This window comes from Mesocricetus auratus, unplaced genomic scaffold (assembly GCF_017639785.1).
Source record: "Mesocricetus auratus isolate SY011 unplaced genomic scaffold, BCM_Maur_2.0 Super-Scaffold_100022, whole genome shotgun sequence".
NCBI lineage: Eukaryota > Metazoa > Chordata > Mammalia > Rodentia > Cricetidae > Mesocricetus > Mesocricetus auratus.
In genome coordinates, this window is record NW_024429203.1 from 32,835,395 (window position 1) to 32,857,893 (window position 22,499).

A 22,499-nucleotide genomic window follows, 5' to 3' on the forward strand; every position below is an offset into this window, starting at 1 on the left:
CTATTTCTGGAAGCAAGATCATTTGCTCAGTGTGTAAATGATTCATCCAAACCACTTAGATCCTTGGATCATTTCACACTAAAGAAGGCATTTGTCACCTGACCCAAGCTCTCAGATTTTCTCAGGCAATTACATGCAACAAAATACAGGTCCATAAAGCTAGCATGTGCTTGGGTTACTCCTCAGTGGCCTGGAGGAGACAAGTTGACTGGGGGAGCTCTTGGAAGTGTCTTAGTGACAGCCAGTGTTCTGCTCTGAAGTGACAGAGCCTCCACGTGCTGATGCCTGCCCTGTGCCAGGGCTGCACAGGGTCATCGTGTTTCCATTGGTGCCAAAATAATTAGTCAAACCTCCTCTAAGATAATTGATGTATGAATCTATAATGAAACCAGCTCAGAAATTATACTGGGTCTATTGAAATGGAAACAAAATGACTTAGCAAATGAGTCTTTGCTGAGTTGTTTGTAAGGCCCTTTGGGAGAAAGGTAATAAGCTGTAAATAAATGATGTGGGATAGTTTTCTTAGCAGGCACTTAAGACATTTTAAGGAGGGCAGGAGTTTGTAGTTCTGGTTTCTTTCTATCTCATGTGACTTATCATCTAAATTCCCTCTTCTGTTGTAGGACCACCTGGCCCACCAGGTAAGTACCTATTTTGTATTTTCGTTGTTCAAGGGGCAGCTATGGTTGGCTGGAACCCCAGGACCCAAGGACCAGAGGTGGTAGAGGGGAGAAGTGCCCGTGGCCACATCCTTTTCTGTGGCCCTAACTTGAGACCTCCCTCACCAAACCCTCCACCTGTCCTTGTTCTAGAAGGAGGGCAGGCCAGTGGGGGAGGGCAGGAAAATGTGGGAGACACCCCTGATGCTGGCTGACTCACTGGCTAAAGGAAATCACATGACCTGCAGTGACGACGTCTTTAAATGTTCCTGTTCTATGCTTTGGCACAGGACCCCCAGGAGTTGACGGGTTACCAGGACACAATGGATCAGATGGACAGCCTGGCCTCCAGGGACCAAAGGGTGAAAAAGGAGCGAATGGGAAGAGAGGGAAAATGGGTAATTGGGCATTTCTGCCAATTAATTCCTTTGTGTCTTATCTCCCTGACTGTGTTCAGATGAGCAGCCCTGGGAAGCACTGTTTGCAGAGCAGGCAGGGCATTTGTGCTCTGTGTGGGGCACTGATGTAACTCCCACCTAGAAGATGCTGTGTGGAGATGCCAAGAATCTTCTTTTTGGACCAAATGTTTACGTCAGAGCAGAGAGGACAGCTCTCTAGGAACTGACTTCTCTTCCTGCAGCTGGAGATGTCTGGGAGCAGCCAGCCCTGTGCTCACCCCCCCCCACTTACACCACCCCCACCCTACCCCCTGCTCACACCCACATTAATTCAAGCCTCAGCCTCCGCTTTGCTTCCTGTTGCCACTGCCTTTCCAGCTGCTTGCTGTGTTTGGTTGACTTCAAGGGACTGATGTTGGCCTGTGCAGAGAGGGTTTCCCTGACTAGAAGAGCAGTTCCCACTGCTTGAGTAGAGAGAGAGCGCTCAGGTTTCCCAAGGTTGGCACATGACTCAGGGTCCTCTCTTAAGGAAGCTTGCTAAGGGGTTTCATTGTCTGAGGCAGTTCCTCTGGGCTGTTGTAGAGGCCCAGAGACGCCAAGGTGTCTGTTGTGCTCAGGGAGAAGCAGGGGCTGGTGTGGGGCCTCACAGGAGCCCTGGACAGCGTGAGATAGCCTCTGAAGACCTGTCAGCCCCATTGTGGGAACTGTGGAGATGGACAAGAATGAATCCTCTGAAGAAAATGGGCGTGTGGCATGGTGGGGACTCACAGACACCAGACGGCCACTAGTAAAATGGCAGAGAGGGGTGGATCTCAGCCAGAGACTGTACCAGGTTCTCTATGTGCAGCCTCTTAGCTCCAAACCATGGACAGATCCCGGACTAGGAGAAGTAGCAGCAGCGTCTTTCAAATCAGTTTGCCCTCCCAGGGCCTCTGACAGTCCCCCGTCTCCTAGCATTTCTGCTATCCCTATCAGCTATCTCAGAGAAAACCAGAGGAGAGGGAGAGAACTGTTGAGCACCTCTGCTTGTGTGTTCAGGGGCAGCCATGCAGATGACAATGGGCTCACATCATCCAAGTCAACTTGGACCTCACCAGGCCAGCAATTACAGCTGGAATTATAGCTAGCAGGATAATAATTATAACAGCCAGTGCTTATTGGCATAGAATAACGATGACTACAAGAATATGCAACCATTTAGTGTATCCTGGGAAGACATCAAACTTATGATCAAGGCTAGAACATTAATATTCCAGGGGCAGGCTTGGGGTGGGGAGCACCATGTTGGAACTGGATATGGGGCAGATAGAAAGGAAGCCCTTTCTGAAAGATTTGGGCCAGAGCCCTGGACTTGAGGACATGTAATTAAGTATGTCCTCAAGAAACCACAAGGACAGAACATTTCATTCACTTGTGAAAACATGCTTGTGTGGCAGGTGCTGGTCTAGGCACTGGCTCAGAAGTGATGAACCTGATTAGCCTTTGGAGAGACAAAGGAAGCTCCTCCTCCCTCTGAACATTCACTGGAACAATACTGACCAGAACACCCAACAGAAGAAAAGGCATTAATATCACTCACATGCAGGGAGTCACAGCTCAGCCCCATTCAGAAACCTGTACACCCCCCTTTTTCCTACAGGGAAGGATTGTTAGTGACGACTATGGAGAATGAGTGGATCTGAGACAGTAATTTGCTCACATTAATAATGATCCTATCTGGAGTTTGAATGAGCTCCAGGGACAGTCATGATCTTGTAAGGACATCAGATATGGGCCTTAATCTTTTCTGAGACAGATAACCCACAAGGCCCCCAGTCAGGTGGGTAGGGCACCTATGTTGTTTCTGATGCTGTCTAGTCTTCAAGCAGATAATAGGAACTCCAGAAACCCTCACTTTAAGTGTGAGTGACTGGAGGACCTTGATTCTAAGCCTAGCTTGAAATCTTTTAATTCCCTTATATCAAATTGTTTATCATACAAAACTATGTCACACTGGAGGAGATTGTCCTGTGAGCCACAGCACCTTCATGAAGCTGGCATTGTACCTGGGAGAGATGGGGAGAAATATAGCCAAGCTTAGATTGTTCTGGATAGAGGCAGACTGAGGTGACCTGAAGAAGCAGGCCCTGTGGAAAGAGATGGCTGCTCAGTTCTCAGCCAACTCAGGTTTGAGGGCAAGGGAGGCATTGTCCAAGTCACCCAGAAGGAGATCCTAAGGCCTTCCTTCTTCAACCATTCCTGAGCTAGAGGAGGGCTTAGGAGAGGAGAACTGCAGGGTCCATCTGTATCTGGGGAGCAGTGAGAAGCCCCTGAGTGGGAAGGAACTGAGTCGGGGAAAGAGGAGGGTGAAGAGAAACTGATGGAATAGAATGACGTCTGAGGGTGGCTTTAACGGTACTGATAGGCTGTGGAGAGAGAGCGTGAGAGTTAAGGGAGGTACAAAGACTATCCTGTCTAGCCCCACCTTGATGGACTGCTGGTTCTGAGGCAGGCAACCTGCTCTAACTCAGCCTTAGGGAAGGCATCATGGGCACACCATTGGATGCATGGGATGTGCTAAGCTGAGGTGTCTTGAGGTATTCAGGGGACCTGGAGATGCAGATGTCCAGGCAGAGGGAACCCCAGGACCCGAAGAATACCTAGAGAGTTGTCCCAAGAGCTTGTGGGCAAGTGTAAGGATGATCTCTTAGGGAGGGAGCAGCACAGGGTGGGAGTCAGGAGTGGAACCCCGAGAGGCAGCAACATCTAGTGACCCCCTAGAAAGGGGTCAGCAACGGATCAAGAAAGAACACTGGGAGGATGTTAGGCAGGGGAGGAGCTTTGCAGAGACAGGATGCTGTGTAGAAGATGGCTTCTGTGGGAGAACGAATCAAGAGAGACGTCAATAGCATCTTGGAATTAAGAAAAGGGCAAGTTTCAGTGAGGGAATTGTGGAGAAAGAATAGAAGCCCTGAGTTTGCAGGTTTTGAGCCCACCCAAACTAGATGGGAATGAACCTAGGAACTATCAGCCTTCAAAGCAGGACTGGGGTGAGCAGGAGCCAGTACATGCTCTTGTGGTCATCTGGTCCTGGCCACTATGACAGAACACCTAACACAAACAGTGTGAAGGAGAAAATGGTCCTTCCTCTTGCAGTGTAGTCTTCCACGCATGGCAGCTGGCTGTATGCTTCTGGACCTGTGTAATGCCGAGTCCCATGGCAGAAGGGCCAGGTAATCGAAATCCCCTTACTTTGTGGCAGCCAGGAAGTAGAGGGCAACACAGGAAGCAGTGAGGGACGAAACGCCCTTCAAAGATATGACCTTAGTGGCCATTTTCTCCAGCCAAGCCCTACCCACCAGCACCCCAGTAATGCCATTCCATGTTGAATACATCAGTGTGTTAAACCACTGGTGACAGCAGAGCCCTCATGGTCCAATCATCTCTGTGTGTGGGGCGGGTGGAGCAAGCCTCCCACACACAAGCCTCTCAGGGACACTTCGTATTTGAACCATATCAGCTGCAGAGAAGACTGACACAATGAGGCTGAACTTAAGACTTTAACCTGTGTTTCCAGGAGAATCAACATCCCCTCCCCGCAAGCTTCCAACTTCAGAAACATGGAGAACAGAACTGGACTTGGAGCCCAGAGGCTCCATGGGGGCCCTGGCTCGTCACTGACCAGGTGTGAGCCCTTGAGCAGGTTACAGGGTCACTTTGTCCCAGCTTCCCTACTTATAAAATGGGGATACTGATTGTCTTAACCTCACAGTGGTTTAGGGAAAATGAGTCAGTATATATGAAGTATTAGGGCTGGGCACATAGCAAATTCTGTATTAGCATTAGCCAGTGTCGTTTCTTTTTCTCATTTTCTTTAAGACAAGGTCTCTAGCTCAGGCCGGTCTCAACCTCCCTATGTAGTTGAGGATGACCTAGGAAATGGAATTATAGAGATGTACCACCAAGCATGTTTGAAATATTGCTGGAGGTTGAACCCAAGGCTTTGTACAACCCAGGCAAACACTACCAACTGAGCTACATTCCCAACAGGCTACTATCAGGTTTTTCTTCCAAAAGTGGAAGAGAAACTTAATTTTAGCTTAAAAAAGAAATCCTTCCTTCACTCTGCCATATCCATCGTCAAAACTATGTAGTTTATAATTTATTTTATTTATAGTATATATGTTATAACATTTAACAGAATATTTATATGGAAACCATATATGCTATTAATATACTTTTAATTAACATATATAATTGCAATTACAGTATGGGGGTATACTGTGATATCTCCATACATCAAAACAAGATGTAATAGTCAGATCAGGACAATTGTTATATTAATTATCACATACACACACCACACACCTTCCTGAAAGCAGAATTGGGACACACACACACATACACACACACACACACACACACACACACACACACACACACACACACACACACACACCACCTTCCTGAAAGCAGAGTTGAGGTTTCACAGTCAGTCTTGGCCATACAATGAGTTCAAGGAGAGCCTGAATTACATGTGACTATGTCTCAAAAAGACTACATAATTTCTTTGTATTAGGAATATGCCAAGTCATCTGTGTGGGCTATTTTTAAGAACTCCTCCAATTCATCAACTATTGTTACTCCATTTTGCTCCTATAGTGTAGTTGCTCCTCTGCCCATTTACCTCTCTACAAATCAAACTCCCTTTCCAGTGCCTCCAAACCTGTCCAGGTTTTGGCAAACACTACTCTAATTCCTACTCCTTTGGGATCAACCTCACCTCCATACACAAGTGAGAGCATGTTGTATTGTCTTTCTGCACTTAATTTATTTTCTTTTATGTGAAGTCCTGACCCAAAGGAAGCTGAGTGGGAATTTCTCTCATGAGGTTGGAAACCGTGTCTTGGCTTTAGAATTAGGAATAAGCCACTTGATACTGTCGGTTATGTACCAGCATCTTCTAGGTAGTCTGACATCCCAGGGGCTCAAAACCAAGTGTTTGCTTTCTTTCCATCTGTCTCGTAGCTTTCTCACCTAAGAGTGAATGTTATAAAGTCTTCTCTAAATATCAAATCTTCGAAAATAGCCGGTGATGGTGGCACATGCCTTCAATATCCCAGCACTAGGTAGGCAGAGGCAGGCGGATCTCTGAGTTCGAGACCAGCCTGGTCTACAAGAGCTAGTTGCAGGACAGCCTCCAAAGTCACAGAGAAACCCTGTCTCAACGCCCCCCTGCAAAAAAAGAAAACCAAAACTAATGCTCTCCTTCTGATGCATGGCTTGAGATTGGGTTTTGCATGACACCCTCTGACCCCTCTCCCCTGCCTTAGTGACAGGTGACAGGTGGCACTACCCAAAATAAATTGTCCTCCCTCACTCCCTGATGTGAAGACAGTGACACTGACCCCAGCCTGGAGCTTTCACAGGCTTTGTGGAACTATCTGTTTTGAATGGCCAACCCCCCCACAAGCAAACAGGAGAGCCGTTTCTCCCTCAAGAGCTAGGTGGGAGAACATGATCTTTCTTCTCTAGCAGATTGTAACTCAAAGCCAGTGAGAAGTCATGGGACAAGCGATGCCATGTTACAGTGTCACTGTGCAGGGCTGGCAGCTCTGACCTAACCTGCATCGGGGTAGAAGATGCACACAGTGAATGGTGGTTGGGTGGAACCAATGGGTGACTAAGGTGAATTGCCAGCAGAGGATGTGTTGTCACGTGTTAAAAACAAAAGTAGGTGTGATGGTGTATTCCTGTAATCTTAGCTGGAGGGTGGCAGGGGAAATCAGATGATTCCTCTGGAGCTGGCCAGCTAACCCAGATAAAGCATCAAGCTCCAGGTTCAGTAAAGAGACCCTACCTCTATGTATGACGGGGCCAATGATGTGGCTAAGTTCCTGTACAAGTCTGACGACCAGAGTTCAATCTTTTGTTTTCTTTTTGATTTTTGAGACAGGGTTTCTCTGCATAGTCCCAGTTGGCCTGGAACTCACTATGTAGACCAGGCTGACTTCAAACTCACAGAGAGTGACCAGCTTCTGTCTTCTAAGTGCTAGGATTAAAGAAAGACATGTGCCATCATACCCAGGGTTATTATTGTTATTATTATAACCAATATGATAAAGAGTGATAGAAGAAGATATCTGATATCAACATCTGGCCTTCAAATGTACACACAGACACACACACACAGCAAAGACAGACTGCATGTAGACAAACATTCCCCATTGTCTTTTACCAAAAGCTGAAAAAAATGCACACCCCAGCTATGAGGCAGAATACACCCTCAACAAAGGCTCTGATAGCTCTAAACACTGCCTGTGTCAGGGCTGTATCACAAAATGAACCTTTTCCTATTACCCATAAGGCCTTCTTGAGAAGGGTAATAAAAGGTGTATGAGGAAGAGATAACACACTCTTGAGTTAGAATAAAGGGCTGCAAGGCCGCGCTGTAAGCCGCACACACCATTTCCCTGAGTGCTGCTGTATGTGGGCTGTCCAGCATCTTTAGAAGGTGTCAGGAGCACTTGGCACATTGTGCAGGCGGGACTCTATAGCAACCACCCTCCTCTGACTCCTTCAGATAACATTCCAAACTGCTTATTTAAAATCCTGACAAAGGGACGCCTTCTCACACAGTGGGCCCAGATAAGAGCTTTTGCCACTTTTCAGCAAGAAGTCCTAGTGTCCCAGAGCAATAATGGCCCAGAGCTATGACCTCTCAGTACAGCTGTGAAGACTGACTCCTGAACATGCCTCCTTTCTCAACAACAGTGTCACTGCATTGCTTCTGATTGTAGGTGCAGACTCCACGGCAGAGCACCTGCATGCTGGCGAGGGACACCTGTCCCTCTTTACTTCCTCCTCCACTGTGTCCTCTCAGTGGTACTGGAGTTCACACTTGTCATTTAAATAGTTGTTGCTGTTTTCTGAGACAGGGTCACAGGTATCCCGGGCTTGCCTTAGATTCTCTATAGCCAATGATGATCTTAAAACTCCAATCTCTCTGTGCCACCAGGCCCAGCTCTAGATTTTTGTTATGACTAGCTGGAATCTAGCCAGTGGTATTTTCTTCATTACATTTTGATTTCATGTTTCTGTAACTCTGGAGACTGAATCCAGGGCCCCGTGCTAGGCAAGTACTCTCCCACTGACCTAAATCCCAGCCCCCATGGTGTAATCTGAGGTGAAAACCTCCTTCATTGAAAGGCCGGACATGAGCCAACTATGGCCAGGCATGGTGGTGCACATGTTTAATTCTGGCACTTGGAAGGTGGAGGCAGGAAGATCTCCATGAGCTCAAGGCCAACCTGGTCTACAGAGCAAGCTTCAGGACAGCCAAGGCTACATAGACCCTGTTTCAGACAAACAGAGTCAACTGAGTAGCAGGTAGCACAGATAAGATTGATGGCTGGATAGGAACTGGTATAAATGAATTCCACAGTGCCTTCCAGCCTGGGAGTTTTTGTATTAGAACAGTGCTTCTCAACTCTCCTAACACTGAGATCCTTTAATTACAGGTCTTCATACTGTGGTGAAACCCCCAACAATACAGTTATTTTCATTGCTACCTCATAACTTTAATTTTTCTGCTGTTATGAATCATAATGGAAACATCAGTGTTTTCTGACAGTCTTAGGCAATCCCTGTGAAAGGTCATTCAACCCCCCCTAAGGGGTCATGACCCACAGGTTAAGGAATGGTGCTTTAGGACAACTATGATGGTTAGCATAAGGTAGGCTGTTCCAGACATGGTTTTCAAACTAGAGGGAGGGCTGGAGGTATGACTCAGTTAGTAGAGCACTCATCTAGCAGGTACAGAGCCCTGGGGTTAGTCTGAAGCTTCATATAAAGCCAGGTGTGATAGTGCATGCCAGGAATACCAAGAGGAGGCAAGAGGATTGCTGTGAGTTCTAGGCCAGCCTGGGCTATTTAGTGAAATCTTAAAACAAACTGTAGGAAACACTTTGCCACCCCGGAGATCGACTAATCAGGAATCAACCAAATGAATGGGACATAGGGAGAGGGGTGGGTTACTTTGATGGGGCCTACAGATGAGACAAGAAGCGGGCAGGTGCTGGGCGGTGGGGCTCTCAGCACTCGGGAGGCAGAGGCAGGCGGATCTCTGTGAGTTCGAGGCCGGGCTGGACCGACAGCCTCCAAAAAATACAGAGAAACCCTGTCTCCTAAAAAAAAAAAAAAAAAAAAAAAAAAAAAAAAGAAGTGGGCAGGTAACTATAGAAGACAGGAGATTCCACATCATCTCTGGTTTGGGCCTTGAGAGGATTGATGTGCTTGTATTAACAGATGAGCCTGGCTCTTCCCTGATGACTGCAATCTCACTTTGAGTAACATCACAATTAAGCAGCATCTTCAGGGGATGCTCATCAAAATGAACAATCATTTCTGGAGATAAGGAGTCAGGGTCTTTGTGCACCCTCTTTCCTCCCGCAGAACCCGAGGACATTTGTGTACTTGAGACTTAAAGTCACTATTTTTAATGGATTTCTTAAAATTTTCTACATAAACAATCAGGCCAGCTTCAAATCAAGATAATTTTAATGTCCACTCCCCAGTTGATGAGCCTTCTATTTCTTTTTCTCTGGAATATCATGTTTTCTGCATCCAGTACAATATTAAACAAAAATGATGAGTGTGACTAGCTTTGTCTTGTTCCTGATATTAAGGGACATATATGTGAGTGTGACTAACTTTGTCTTGTTCCTGATTTAAGGGACATATATGTAGCCTTTCTCTGGAAAAGAGTATGTCAACTGTCAAATTCTCAGACTCTTGCAGAATGAGGAAATTCCTTTATTCCTAGTTTGGTGAGGATTTCATTGAGACTGTATGCTAAATGCTATCAAATGCCCTTTGGCACCCATTGAGATATGCTCTTCCTTATTTGTCAATGTACTGAATTACATTTACTGAATAACTCAAATTCTGAAGTCTATAGTGTCAGGCAGAACACGTTTAGGGGAACTTGGAATATGGTCATTTATTTTTGTCTACAAATTATCATTTAGAAAATTTCTCTGCAAGCTGAATTCTAGTTTTTTGACTGGGAGATGGGGCTGGGCCTTGACAAAGTCTTACCCTAGCAGTGGGACTAGGCTAGTCCCAGTAAAGGTGGCTGTGGAGTCACAGAGAAAACAGTAACAAAACAAACAAACAAAATTAAAAAACAAGCCTGGAGAAGCCAGGCTGATTGGCAGTAGATATTAACCGTTATGCATTGACCTTACTCTCCATGTTTTCTGATAGTTTCTTGTCCTTGCAACAAAATAGCCGACAGAAGCGTTAAGGAACTAAAGGTCTATTCTGGCTGACAGTGGCAGGTTACAGTCCATCATGGCAGGGAAGTACAGCAAGAAGTGGCGGCAGCTGGTCATCCGCCCTCTGGTGTTGGCTTAGCATCACTTACAGTCACCATTTCAACTTTGCTGAGACCGAAGTGACTGCCCAGCCCACCACTCATTCTGTTGTAAGAAATAAAGAGCGTCGATGACAGCGGCTATGCCGATGGTCCTCTTAATGACACGTTCACCTTAATGGGGATGGTGTCTTACTCGAACTGTCATTGCCTCCTCTCTCGCTTCATTCTTCAACACAGCAGCTTAGCCAGATTTCCTAAAAGTTGTCCCCCAGAGCCACCAGGAAACCATCCCATAATGAGTATAGAGCTGCATCGCTGGAAGGGTGGTGAAGGGTTTCTTGCTGTTTTACAAAACTGCTCTACAAAAGCACAATCACTACAAAGAGTGAAGCAGAATTGTGTGCACAAGTTAATATGTCATCCTGCCCCTCCCCGCGTGCAGGGTTATCCGGAGCCACAGGAAATCCAGGGGAAAGGGGAGAGAAGGGAGATGCTGGTGAAATGGGCTCTCCTGGAAATGACGGCCCGCCAGGGCAGAAAGGTGAAAAGGGAGACAAGGGAGATGTATCCAACGACGTGCTTCTCACAGGTAAGCTGCCTGCTGTGGGGTCTTCTGACACCAGGGCATGGCGACCTGCCTCGTCCAACCCAGGGGCTGCTCTGCTGGCTTTGATCTTCTCTGCGGCATGTTCTGGAATGCTTTCTTTCCCGGTTTGTTTGAGACAAGGTCTTCTGTATCCCAGGCTAGCCTGGAACCCCGCTGTGCAGCAGAGACTGACCTTGCCCTGTCCTCCTGTTGGGACTATAGCCAGGTATCACCATGCTTAGCACGGCATTCTGTAATTTCAGAGCTGTGCATGCTTGCCCATGTGGGCAAGTGTAAGTCTGGTATCTAGCATGAGAAATGTAACTCATTACCCTAGCTGGCAGGGTGTGGTGGCTCCAGCCTGAAATCCCAAGTGTGGAAGGCTGAGGCAGCAGGATTGCTTCAAGTCTGACTACATGGTAAGACAAGGTCACAACGTGAATGGAGGCAGAGTCTAACTAGGCCCATGACTGTGCCACTACACTCAGAAGTGTGTCTCCTAGCTGGTGTCCTGTAGGAGGATTTCAAATGATAGGGGACGGATCTCACAGCCTTTCTGTTTGGCTCTGGGATTGGATAGTAACCAAGTTCCTTAGAAAACGAAGGTGTAGCTCAGTAACAAAGTGCTTGCCTAGTTTGCAAGAGGCCCTGAGTTAAATTCCTTAGGTGAGGAAGCAGAGGAAGAAGAGGGAGAGGCGGAGAAGGGAGAGGAGAGGAAGAAAAAAGGAGTTCCTTCAGGGCTTTAAGAGATCAGAATTGGGTCTCCTGGCACCGCAGTAACTGAGGCCGGGCTCTGCTAAGAGACCCTGGAGCTGGGATCCTGCTCATGTCACTTGTGACCTTAACCACTACTCCCTAGCAGAACTCTCCTGAGAGGATCCCATTCCCACCCCACTGAGGGCCTTGGAAGAACGAAGGAAGATTGATAAGACTCTAGGTACAGATCCTGCATAGAATGGATCATCAGGACCTACTATGGTAGTTCCATCTCTAGGAAGGGATGTGCACAGTGGGACTCCAGAGCTGATCACTTCTCTTTCCCTAGTGGGAATCTGTCTCTGTGACAAACTTTTTACCAGTTTCTCCCCTTCCTTCTCTCTAGGTGCCAAAGGTGACCAAGGCCCACCCGGTCCCCCTGGGCCCCCTGGGCCCCCAGGGCCTCCAGGCCCTCCCGGAACCAGAAGATCCAAAGGCCCACGGCAGCCAAACATGTTCAGCAACCAGTGTCCAGGTCACCAAGCCCTGCCCCCAAGGAACCCACTCCTTGTGTTAATGATACCTCTTCCAGACTTTGTGACAGAATTTTGAAAGAGGGAGAATTTGTCCGAAATGGGATTCCTCCCTGCAACATGCTCACTGGAGGTCTGAATTTGTACCCCAGGCATATGGACTATGCCAGGCCAGCACTGAACCTGTCACCCCTCCCTCACTCCTCTCTCTGCACTTATCTCTACACCAGTTTTTCTTCTTGGCCATACAAACCTCTCCCTGTCTCTGGAGCAGTGTTTTATTTGGTTTCTTTTTTAGTTACTGTTATAACTGAAGAACACAGTGTCACTAGGTTGCCCGAGGGCAGCATCTTGAGGGTGAGGCTGTTAACTGGATCAACAAGTTCCTGAGAGAGTGAAAAACTGGAAGACAGTGGAGCAGTCCAATTGGTTAATTCCCTGCAGAGAGTAATCATAGCATTTCCATCACTGTCAGTAGGGTGTGAGGGGGGGGGGCTGAACCCAGGGTCCCACATCTGCCACCTCTAAGCTATGTCTGAGGTCCTCCACCATTTAGTGAGTGGCAGGCAATTCTTCTGATTCCCCTGACTCTCCTGGGGGGCTGGCATCCTTGTGTCTGGCTTACAGATGGAAAACAGACACCCAAGGAACTACCTGGCCCAGTTCAGTTCAAAAGTTCCTTAGAAAAGAAGGATCACAATAATCATTTCTACAGTGGATTTAGAACTTGAGTGGTTAGCCAGAGTGCCTTGCCTGTCTTAAGCCAAGAGGGACAATGTTAGGAAGTGGAGACTATGGACGTAAATCTTTACTATAACCCCATTGTGACAACAGCTTCTGCTTTGACTGTTGCCATTTTAGGAGAGACGTGTGCCGTACCGAATGATGATACCTTGGTGGGGAAAGGGGATGAGAAGGCAAATGAACGCCATTCTCTGCGAACAGGTACAAACCCTGGGCACCCTAGGCTGGGTGTGCCTACTTGCTAGTGTACTTCACCAGCCTCCACAGGCTCTAGATTCAATCCTCAGCACCACACACAAGAATCCTTTGGCAATTCAAAACTGGATGCATTGATTGTCATAACTGTCAGGTAGGTAACTTTCTTTTCTTCTAACAGAATCCATGGTCACTTCCATTGGAAACCCAGCCCGAGTACTAAAAGTTAAGGAGACTTTCGGGACCTGGATAAGAGAGTCTGCTAACAAGAGTGATGAGCGCATCTGGGTGACAGAACATTTTTCAGGTACTTCCCCCCAGGGATGGTCTGTCTGGTGTTGTAACGCCTACCTCCGGGTTTATCCATACCCATGCGTCTGAGGTCCCCACTAGTGTTGGTATAAGACTCTTTATTTTAGAAAGCACAGCTCAGTCCTAGGGACACGACCACTGCAGTGTAAACTATCCAGTTTTAACACAATAGACAGAAGGAAATCAACATCTATAGGTTTTATCAACCAAACAGTAACATGGAAGTGATAGGAGAGACAAATTATGCCACACGAGTACTAACCACCTGACTCTGAGATCTGGTGTGTTCGGGGTGATATGGCCTTCGATATAAAAGACAAATTCTGTGTGCACTGTCTATTGTTCTTGGAGTTTGATGCCATCCTATGAGAATACTTTTGGCCACATTTCTCACATGTTTGTTGGACAGAGCCCAAGAGGGAAGGCAGAGAGTCATCTCACAGCCTCCCTGCGTCTGAACTTAGGTCCAGTCATACAGTTCCCAAAGGATGTGATTGAAGTGGCCAGTGGTAGTAACATGGCCTCATTCCAGAAGGGTCTGACAGGACACACACTGGTTGACAAAAAGCTAAGAGCTGCTTCTTGGCTTTATCACCACAAACTGATCAGTGCAATAATAGCCTTCATCTCCCAAGCTGAGGGTTTGGGCCTCAAAGGAAAAGAGAAATGCTCTACAGGAGTGGCAGTGGTCTTGGCGGGTAACAAGGGGTGGGAAGCCGCAAGCAGTAGCTGTACCAAATGTGTGTGTTCCCGACATAGGATTGTGCTGCTTGACTTCACACACACATAGGGTGGGACAGGAGGGACCCGACGCAAGCTCTCTCAGTGGCCTGGCTTTTCATGGGCTGGGCTGTGGTTGCTGCTGGGTAACGGTAACAGCTTCCCCCTCTTCCTTCCCTCGTGCAGGAATCATGGTGAAGGAGTTCAAAGACCTGCCAGCACTTCTCAACAGCAGCTTCACCCTCATCCACCTCCCTCATTACTTCCATGGCTGTGGGCATGCAGTTTACAACAACTCTCTCTACTACCACAAGGGGGGCTCCAACACCATCGTGAGGTGAGCCACCGGGACCGCCGCGCCTTGCAGTGTCTCCTTAAGGGTCTCATACTGCACCCACTGTGTGTGTGTTCTGCAGCTCTTCAGTTGTGTCAGGTCTTTATGTACCTAGGTAGGTCAATCGGGGGTTTGTCCCCTAAAGGAATGGCAGAATACAGTGAAGGAGCCCCATGTCCTGGCCCCAGCCTGGGGTGTGCATTTGCTGCTGATGTCCACCCATGAGGAGATGAGAAGTGGGGAGAAGGAGACAAGGAGTGTGGCATCTCACATCCTTTGAGATAGGAAGTACGCAGAGTCGGAGTCCTTCTAGCACGAGGGTCCATCCCCTGACATCAGGGGCTCGCTTATTTCTCCTTTCTCTTGAGACAAGTTGTCAAAATTCTTTCCCTGGGAGAGGCATAACAACATCTATCCCTCCTCTGGAGTTCCGATGGCAGATTAGAAGTGTGATTCCACCCTAGTTCAGTCTGGAGAGCCAATGAGTTATTAGGTTATTTATAGAGCAATGGGTGAGTTGGTTAAACAGGCACCAGGCACCAGCCAAATGGGTGACTAAGATGACTGGAGAAGAGATGATGGTCACCCATTTGAGACAAACTCTCTGCTACTGGCAAAAGAGGAAAGAATTTACCTCCCGATCAGATTTCTTACCGGACCCATGGGTGCCTGGTGTCTGTTTAACCCTAGCTCTCTGCTGCCGTCTACCAGGACTACTGGGCCACAGTTGTTGGAGTGGGGGAGTTCCAGGGTGAAGAGGCCCCAGAATGAGAAATGAGCTCTTTAAAAACGGGGCCTGGGGTTTTTATTTTTGAGGCATGGGTCAAAACTAGGGCCTCACAGTACTAGAAACAGTCTTTACCAGTGAGCTAGAGCCCCTCTCTACTTTCTACTTTTTATTTTTATTGTGAGAATTCTTTTTCCTTGGGGAAATGTAAACGATAACCTACCTCCTTACGGAACAGCAGCACACAGAAGTGGGGTGTCACTAAAGTCCAACTTGGGGAACCAGTGAATTTATTGGGCATACCTTAAAAGCTCAAGTGACTCCCCAAAAGTCAGACCACCAGGAAGTCTCTCCCCAGCTTCCCCTCCCCAAGACAGTGAGTGAATTTCCTCAGATCATAAGGCTACATGCAACCAGGGCAGAATTACAGACAAATGGCCACAGACTCGGGTGAGGATTCAGCAACGCTTCTGATCCCCATGACCTAGAAAGTGTAGCATGAATTCTAATTGTTCTTAATAATAAAAACTCAGAGACAGATATTGGGGTTAAAGCTGAAGACCAGAGAAGGAAAGCAGCCACTAGAGAGTTCTCACCTCTATGCTCAGACTACAGGGGCGATCGTGTCCTTAGACTGCATCTCCAGACTGCACTGTCTCCATCAAACCTCAGACTGCACTGAGCTCCTGTCTCCTCCTGCCTTACATTCCTCTCTAATGCTGGGATTAAAGGTGTGGGATCCCAAGAGCTGAGATCACCTTTGCGTGAGCTGTTTCTCGTTTAGACAGATAGACAGATTCAATCTTGTGTAGCCCAGGGTGGCCTTGAACACAGAGATCCATCTGCCTCTGTCTCCCGGGAACTGGGATTAAAGGTATGCCCACCACTGCCTGGCTTCTATGGCTAGCTAGTGTGGCAAACTTTGCACTCTGATCTTCAGACAGCTTTTCTTGTTAGATCATTATTAAAATATCACCACAAGGAAGGAATGTGTCCAAAGTCGACAGGCCCAGTCGCAGGGTTCGAGGTCATGCAGACAACAGCTGTTAAACTCAGAGCACAGCACTCTGTAGTAGTCTTGCCAAGTTGCCTAGGCTGCTCTTAAATTCTCTGTGTGGGCCAGGAAGGCCTTGAATTTACTGTTATAGACCCTAGAGAAGCTTACATTATCGCTGCAAGTATAAGGCCAAATAAGAGTTCTTTATGTAGGCTTGTGACCAAGAACTGACTCCTGCCACAAAGAACTCTCCTCCCTAAGCAAGGCAGGATAGGATTTATGAAGAAAACCCACACTTTTGTCATACCAGAGGTGGGCAGAAGGCCAAAATTTTCAAAGGTTTCAGTTCAGTTGATAAAACGATTTATGTTGTAAAACAAAGGGCCTCCAAGGTATCCAAGAATGTTCTGCATAGCCTGATGTACCCAGCTGGGGCTAGGGAGCAAAGAGGTGAAATCCAAGATAGAGTTAGCTGAAGCTAGGAAAAAAAAAATGGTCACTGGAGTTTTTCATTTAACGATCATCCCTAGTACTTGAGATTATAGTCCTGTACCACTACCAGACTTGGGCGAGCTGACTGGGTAGGGAACCTGTCCTAAGCCTAGATCTGTATCAAGCCACAAGCTTGATCAAGGAGATATAAGACTGAATCAAAGCCGGCTGTTTCTGTAGGGCAGTCACCTCGCCCATGCCTATGGGGCTAGAGAGCAGCACCGGATTCCAGCATTCGGGAGCCGGTTCTGCAGAGCCCTTCCCATGTGTTGGCTCTTTTCAGGACGCTTTCCAGCCTCATTCAGGTTTTCTAGTCTGTTTCTGTTTGCCGTGCTTCCTAAATGCCCATCACAGTCACATACGCCTTGCCTTCTGCGGTCTGTTGCTCAATGGCGCCCTCTGGTGTTTTCTTTTAGCCTAATATCCTATATAGACTTGCTCTCGGATTTAGGTGTACTCCAATCATAATTCACTTTTTTGATACTATTTCGGTTTGGAGTTTGAGAAATCAGGCCCCAGAAGCTGGGGGATATGGAATTCCATGCCGTTGTGGTATTTATCAGCCCCTAGCAGACAAGAAAAATGTCTTCACAGCCTTCGCTACATCTTTTCTCAGTGACTTTTCTCTTTTCAAACTAAAAAAAAAAAAAAGGCATGGAATATCCAGAAAACTTGGGAGTATTAAAGCCCCAATTTAGGGCCTAGAGATGTGTCTCAATTGAGAGAGTATCTGAAGCTCTGACTTTGATATTCAGCACTACAGAAGCTAGGCTTGTTGGTGCTGCCTCTAATCCTAGCACTTGGGTGGAAGCAGGAGGATTAGGTGTTCAAGGCCATCCTCAGCTACATTGCTAATCTGAGGATGGTCCTCCCTTTGCTTCTGATAGCCCAGGCTAGTCACTTCACATCCTTACTGCCCAGAACACCATTGAAGGGCAAGTAGAAGAGAAATTGCCTGGAGCTTCTTGGCAACAGAAAACATTGGCCCTGCTACCTCAGTTTTATAGGAGCCTAACAAAAGACTTGTATTCACAGATATGGTTACCCAACTCTAACGCATTTTTTAAAAACACATTTCAGATTTGAATTTGGCAAAGAGACACCCCAAACCCTGAAGCTTGAAAATGCTTTGTATTTTGATCGAAAATACCTCTTTGCAAATTCCAAGACTTACTTCAACATAGCTGTGGATGAGAAGGGCGTCTGGATTATCTACGCTTCAAGTGTGGATGGCTCAAGCATCCTGGTAGCACAGCTGGACGAGAGGACATTCTCTGTGTTGCAACACATCAATACCACATACCCCAAATCCAAGGCTGGCAACGCCTTCATTGCTCAAGGGATCCTCTACGTCACCGACACCAAAGATACGAGGGTCACGTTTGCCTTTGATCTGTTGGGAGGAAAACAGATTGATGCAAACTTTGACCTCAGGACATCCCCGTCTGTTCTTGCCATGTTATCATACAACATGAGGGATCAGCACTTATATTCGTGGGAAGATGGCCACCTGATGCTTTATCCTGTGTGGTTTGCAGCAGCAGCAGCAGCAGCAGCGAGTCAGCGATAGGCTGTCTCCTGCTTCTTCGTTACACTCCATGTGTTTCCTCGGGCGGTTCCAGCCCAACAGAAAGCTTGTCTGTAAAGGATGTCCGGGTTCTTGGGGCATGAGCCCGCGCCTCAGGCACTTGCGCTGTCAGTAAGTCCCTTCAAACAGGGTTACTTAGATAGCTACAGATTGGAAACAGAAATGGCTGAGATCTCATGATTCCTCCCCAAACTCAGCAAGTTGGCGCTCTTCATTGGGCCTTAGTTTTCCCATTGGTAATATGAAACATCTGAGTATGTTGATAGCAATGTCCTCTATCTGCATGAAATTGTGTGATTCTTGGCTGGTTATATATTAGATTGCTTTCCTTTTTTTTTTCTTTACATATAAGCAAGTTCTCTGCAGCTTGAGGGATGAACACATCTGTAATGACTTACATTTGGTATCTAGAGTAGGCACACTGACTCTTAAGGCTTCTAAGGTACCATGTTTTCCATCATTTGTTATTTTTCTCTGAATATGCACCTGCCGCCACAGAATGGTGACTGTTTTCAGCCCTACAGTACAAATCCAAGAAAAAAAAAAACATGGGTAGCTGCAGGTCTCTAAGTGAAACCACATCAAGCCCTTCTAGGTGTCTGTCAATTTCTGATCATGTCTGTTACTGGGGAGCATAAACACGGATTCCCCAGCTCACAGCCACTTCTGCTGAGGCTATGGGGTTGCTATCAGAGCATTAAACACTCAGTGGGCAATCATCTGGTTAGAGCCATGGAAGCATGATGGTTTTCTCCAAAGCAAAGCACCATGTGCAGTTAGAAGGAGGGAAGGCAACTGGCTCAAAGGCCGAAGCCAGCAAGTCCCCTGTTGCTGTAAGCGGCATAAAGCAGCCTGTCTCCCGTTGCTGTAAGGGGCATCACGTTCCTGTGCCTAAGACTCATCCTGCAGACCACAACAGCAGTGAATCACAGCAGTTCTGAAAGTCCCGAAACATTACTACCCTTTACAGAAAGAAAGAGAAAAGATGCTGACCTTATTATTCTAGGGCACAGAGTGAGCCAGATTCCTGAAAGGGCTGATGCCCCAGGTCCTGTTCAAACTGAGAAGTGGTATTTTATGTGGCTTGAGTTTTGACAGAGGGAAAGCTAAGAACAGCACCAAGTGAAGTACATGAACCTCCATCCAGCCAGGGCCCAAATGGTTCTCAAGGTTTGATCTGTTCCTCTTGAATATTAGAAAATGACCTAGTTTAATTGACTCCTACGCACCCTTAAACGGACATGTTTTCTGCCAAACCCTTGGGCAGAAGGCATGGGGCATGGAGGTCAAGAGGGGGTCGGGAATTTCATAGCACTCTGAAGACAGGAAGAGAAACTACCCAGGGAAAACTGGACAGCAATTTGTTCCAGTGTGTGTGTTCTGAAATAGTTTCTCTGGGTCCAAACCCATTCTCAGTGGCCCCATGACCTGGTTTCATTTTTTAACAGAAGCACTTTAAGACTCGGAGTGTGCACATTTAACTATTTAAATTTTCCCGACCTCTGGAAACACCCAGGCAACCGTGATTGGGTCCCTTGTTGAGTTCTCAAGGTGATGGTCCCAAAGCTTCTTCATGTCTCCATTTGGTTGGTTCTGCCAGTCGTCACAGCTTTTAAAGATATTCTCTCAGATTCCGTTGTTGCAAGTGTGTCTAATGAATGCTATTGTTCCTTTAAAGTATTCAAATATGTGGTATTGTTTCTGAGTACAGTAGATGTGGATATAAACATGATTCCCTTTCTCCCCCCCCCTTTGGTTTTACTAGACAGGGTTTCTCTGTATTGTTTTGAAGGCTGTCCAGTTCAGCCCAGCCTCGAACTCACAGAGATCTGCCTGCCTCTGCCTCCCGAGTGCTGGGGTTAAAGTCGAGCGTCACCACCGCCCGGCTTCCCTTTCTATTAGTAGTATTGCTGAGGATAGATACAATACTAACTGTACATATATCACAAGTGAAATAGTTATTGAATTAGTTCACATAGTTTTGGTATCTGAACTATCAACTATCTTAGTCTGTTTTTGTTTGTTTGTTTGTTTGTTTTTAACAGGGTCTGTGTTTGCCCAGGCTGATCTCAAACTCTTGGGGTCAAGTGATCTTCCTATGTCAGCTTACTGAGTGCTGGGCCCCAGACAAGTGGCTCTTTGTCTCTCTTAATTGTGGTGAGGAATCATACACTCACCAATAGAGAAGTTCACACTACAATTATTGTTTGATTCTTTTTGTCACTGTTTCTTCTTTTGTTATGGTATGGTAGGACTAGAACAAGTAAGATGCTTAATGGCAGTTTGTCTTTACAGAAGAAGAAGAATTAAGATTCTACTTTTTTCTTGTAAACAGTACTTTTTCTATATCACACAGCACATACATGCACACATGTGCACACATACGCACAGGTATTTCAGGCTCACTGTGATAATAGGAGGCACAGCCTTGTGCTTTTAAATCAAGATATTATTTTAATCAACCCCACCATCACTTATAGTCAGAACTTAGCATTTAGAACTACTAAAGCATCTCTATATGAAATCAAATAATTCTTGAATTCTTCTGAAATCTAAAGTAGAGACCATCCTACTAGAAATCATACTTTCGAAGTGAGACTAGACGCTATATACCAAAGCACTTTAACTGATACAGAGTCCAACTAATGTTGCAGAGGTGACTCTGGTCTGGATGTACCATGAGGCAGAGGTGATGGGACAGGGGAAGCATTTCAGGCTGAATGTTTCAGATCAGTTCCGGTCTCGGGTTCCTTCACGGGTCTTCTTACTCTCAAAATCAACAGGTGAAATGTCAAATGAGAAGGCACAATTCTTGGAAAGTCAGCTCAGCCATTGTGTCCCAGCCATACAAAGTACACATGAACTTTGCCTATGTGGTGCAGAGCGACCTGAAGGGGAAGGGAGGGACAGAGTTTTTCAGTTTTCATCAGTGCCGTGTGGCCTTGTTTCTCACATAGTTCCCAACTGCAACCACAGATTTCAAATGACAAATAACAATTGTAATTAGTAAAATAAATTATCATGATCATAATCACATGTGGAAACAAGCATATTGCTATTTTTACATATATGTGTGTGTATATATGTATATACACAACTAGAGAGATATATGAAAAACAACTCAGATCAACACTGAGGTAGAATTATGTTGGTAGTTTCTCTGTAGAAACTTTGTTTGCTAGTTCTTCCTGAACACTGGGCAATCATTAACATGGACTGTTGCTGCTATAGGAAAACATAGGAAATGGATAACTAGGAACCAAACCTCTTTTAGTATGTTCTCTGTTGCTGTGATACTCATCTTGACCAAGAGTGACTTGGAGGAGTAAGGGTTTATTTCAGCTTACACTACAGCCCATTATATTGGGAAGCTAAGAGGGACATGGAGGGATGCTGTTCAATCCTTGCCGACTTGCCAACTCAGCCAACTTTCTCCCATGACACAGGACCACATGCCCAAGTGTGCACAGACCACAGTGGGCTGACCTAAGTCATCGCTCCAAACAATTCCTCACAGATGTGACTGTAGGCTAATATGATGGAGGCAATTCTTCATTTGGGGTTCCCTCTTCCTAGATGTGACAAGCTGACAACTAAGAATAGACATCATAGAATTGGGTACACACAGATGTAAACACAGTAGAGATTTGCAGGGCAAGGGAACTGAAAAGCTATCTGGGGTCAAGAATAAAAATAACTATTTAAAAAAACTAGATTTGTATGAATTTGGACAAGTCTCAGTTCCTTAGAAAAAGAATAATAGTCTAAAAAAGAATAATAGTCTACTGTGCTGGCTAGTTTTATGTCAACTTAACACAAGCTTGAGTTATTTAAGAGGAGAGAACTTCAATTAAGAAAATGCTTTCATAGATTTTCTGGCTGTAGGTAAGCATGTAAGGCATTTTTTCTAGTGAATGGTAAGAAAGCAATCTGAGAAAGGCCATGGGAAAAAGCCAGTAAGCAGCATCCTCCATGGCCTCTGCATTAGCTCCTGCCTCCAGGATCCTGCCCTGTTTGGGTTCCTCCAATGATGAGCAATGATGTGGAAGTGTAAACTAAATAAACCCTCTCCTCCCCAACTTGCTTTTTGGTCATGGTGTTTCATTGCAACAATAGAAACCCTGACTAGGAGGCCGGGTGTTGGTGGCGCACGCCTTTAA

General features: G+C 46.3%; 1 protein-coding gene across 1 annotated transcript in view; it reads left to right on the forward strand.

Annotated features, from left to right (window-relative positions):
• The window catches only part of Gldn (gliomedin), a 47,624-nt gene extending 25,215 nt beyond the window's left edge, over nt 1-22,409 (forward strand). Inside the window, exons 3-10 of the mRNA XM_005069550.3 lie at nt 624-641; nt 950-1,057; nt 10,858-11,004; nt 12,104-12,232; nt 13,092-13,175; nt 13,351-13,476; nt 14,388-14,538; nt 17,832-22,409. Of these exons, the coding sequence (XP_005069607.1) occupies nt 624-641; nt 950-1,057; nt 10,858-11,004; nt 12,104-12,232; nt 13,092-13,175; nt 13,351-13,476; nt 14,388-14,538; nt 17,832-18,321 (1,253 nt within the window). The 3' untranslated portion in view covers nt 18,322-22,409. The remainder of the gene's footprint in view (nt 1-623; nt 642-949; nt 1,058-10,857; nt 11,005-12,103; nt 12,233-13,091; nt 13,176-13,350; nt 13,477-14,387; nt 14,539-17,831) is intronic.
• Nucleotides 22,410-22,499: the final 90 nt, after the last annotated feature.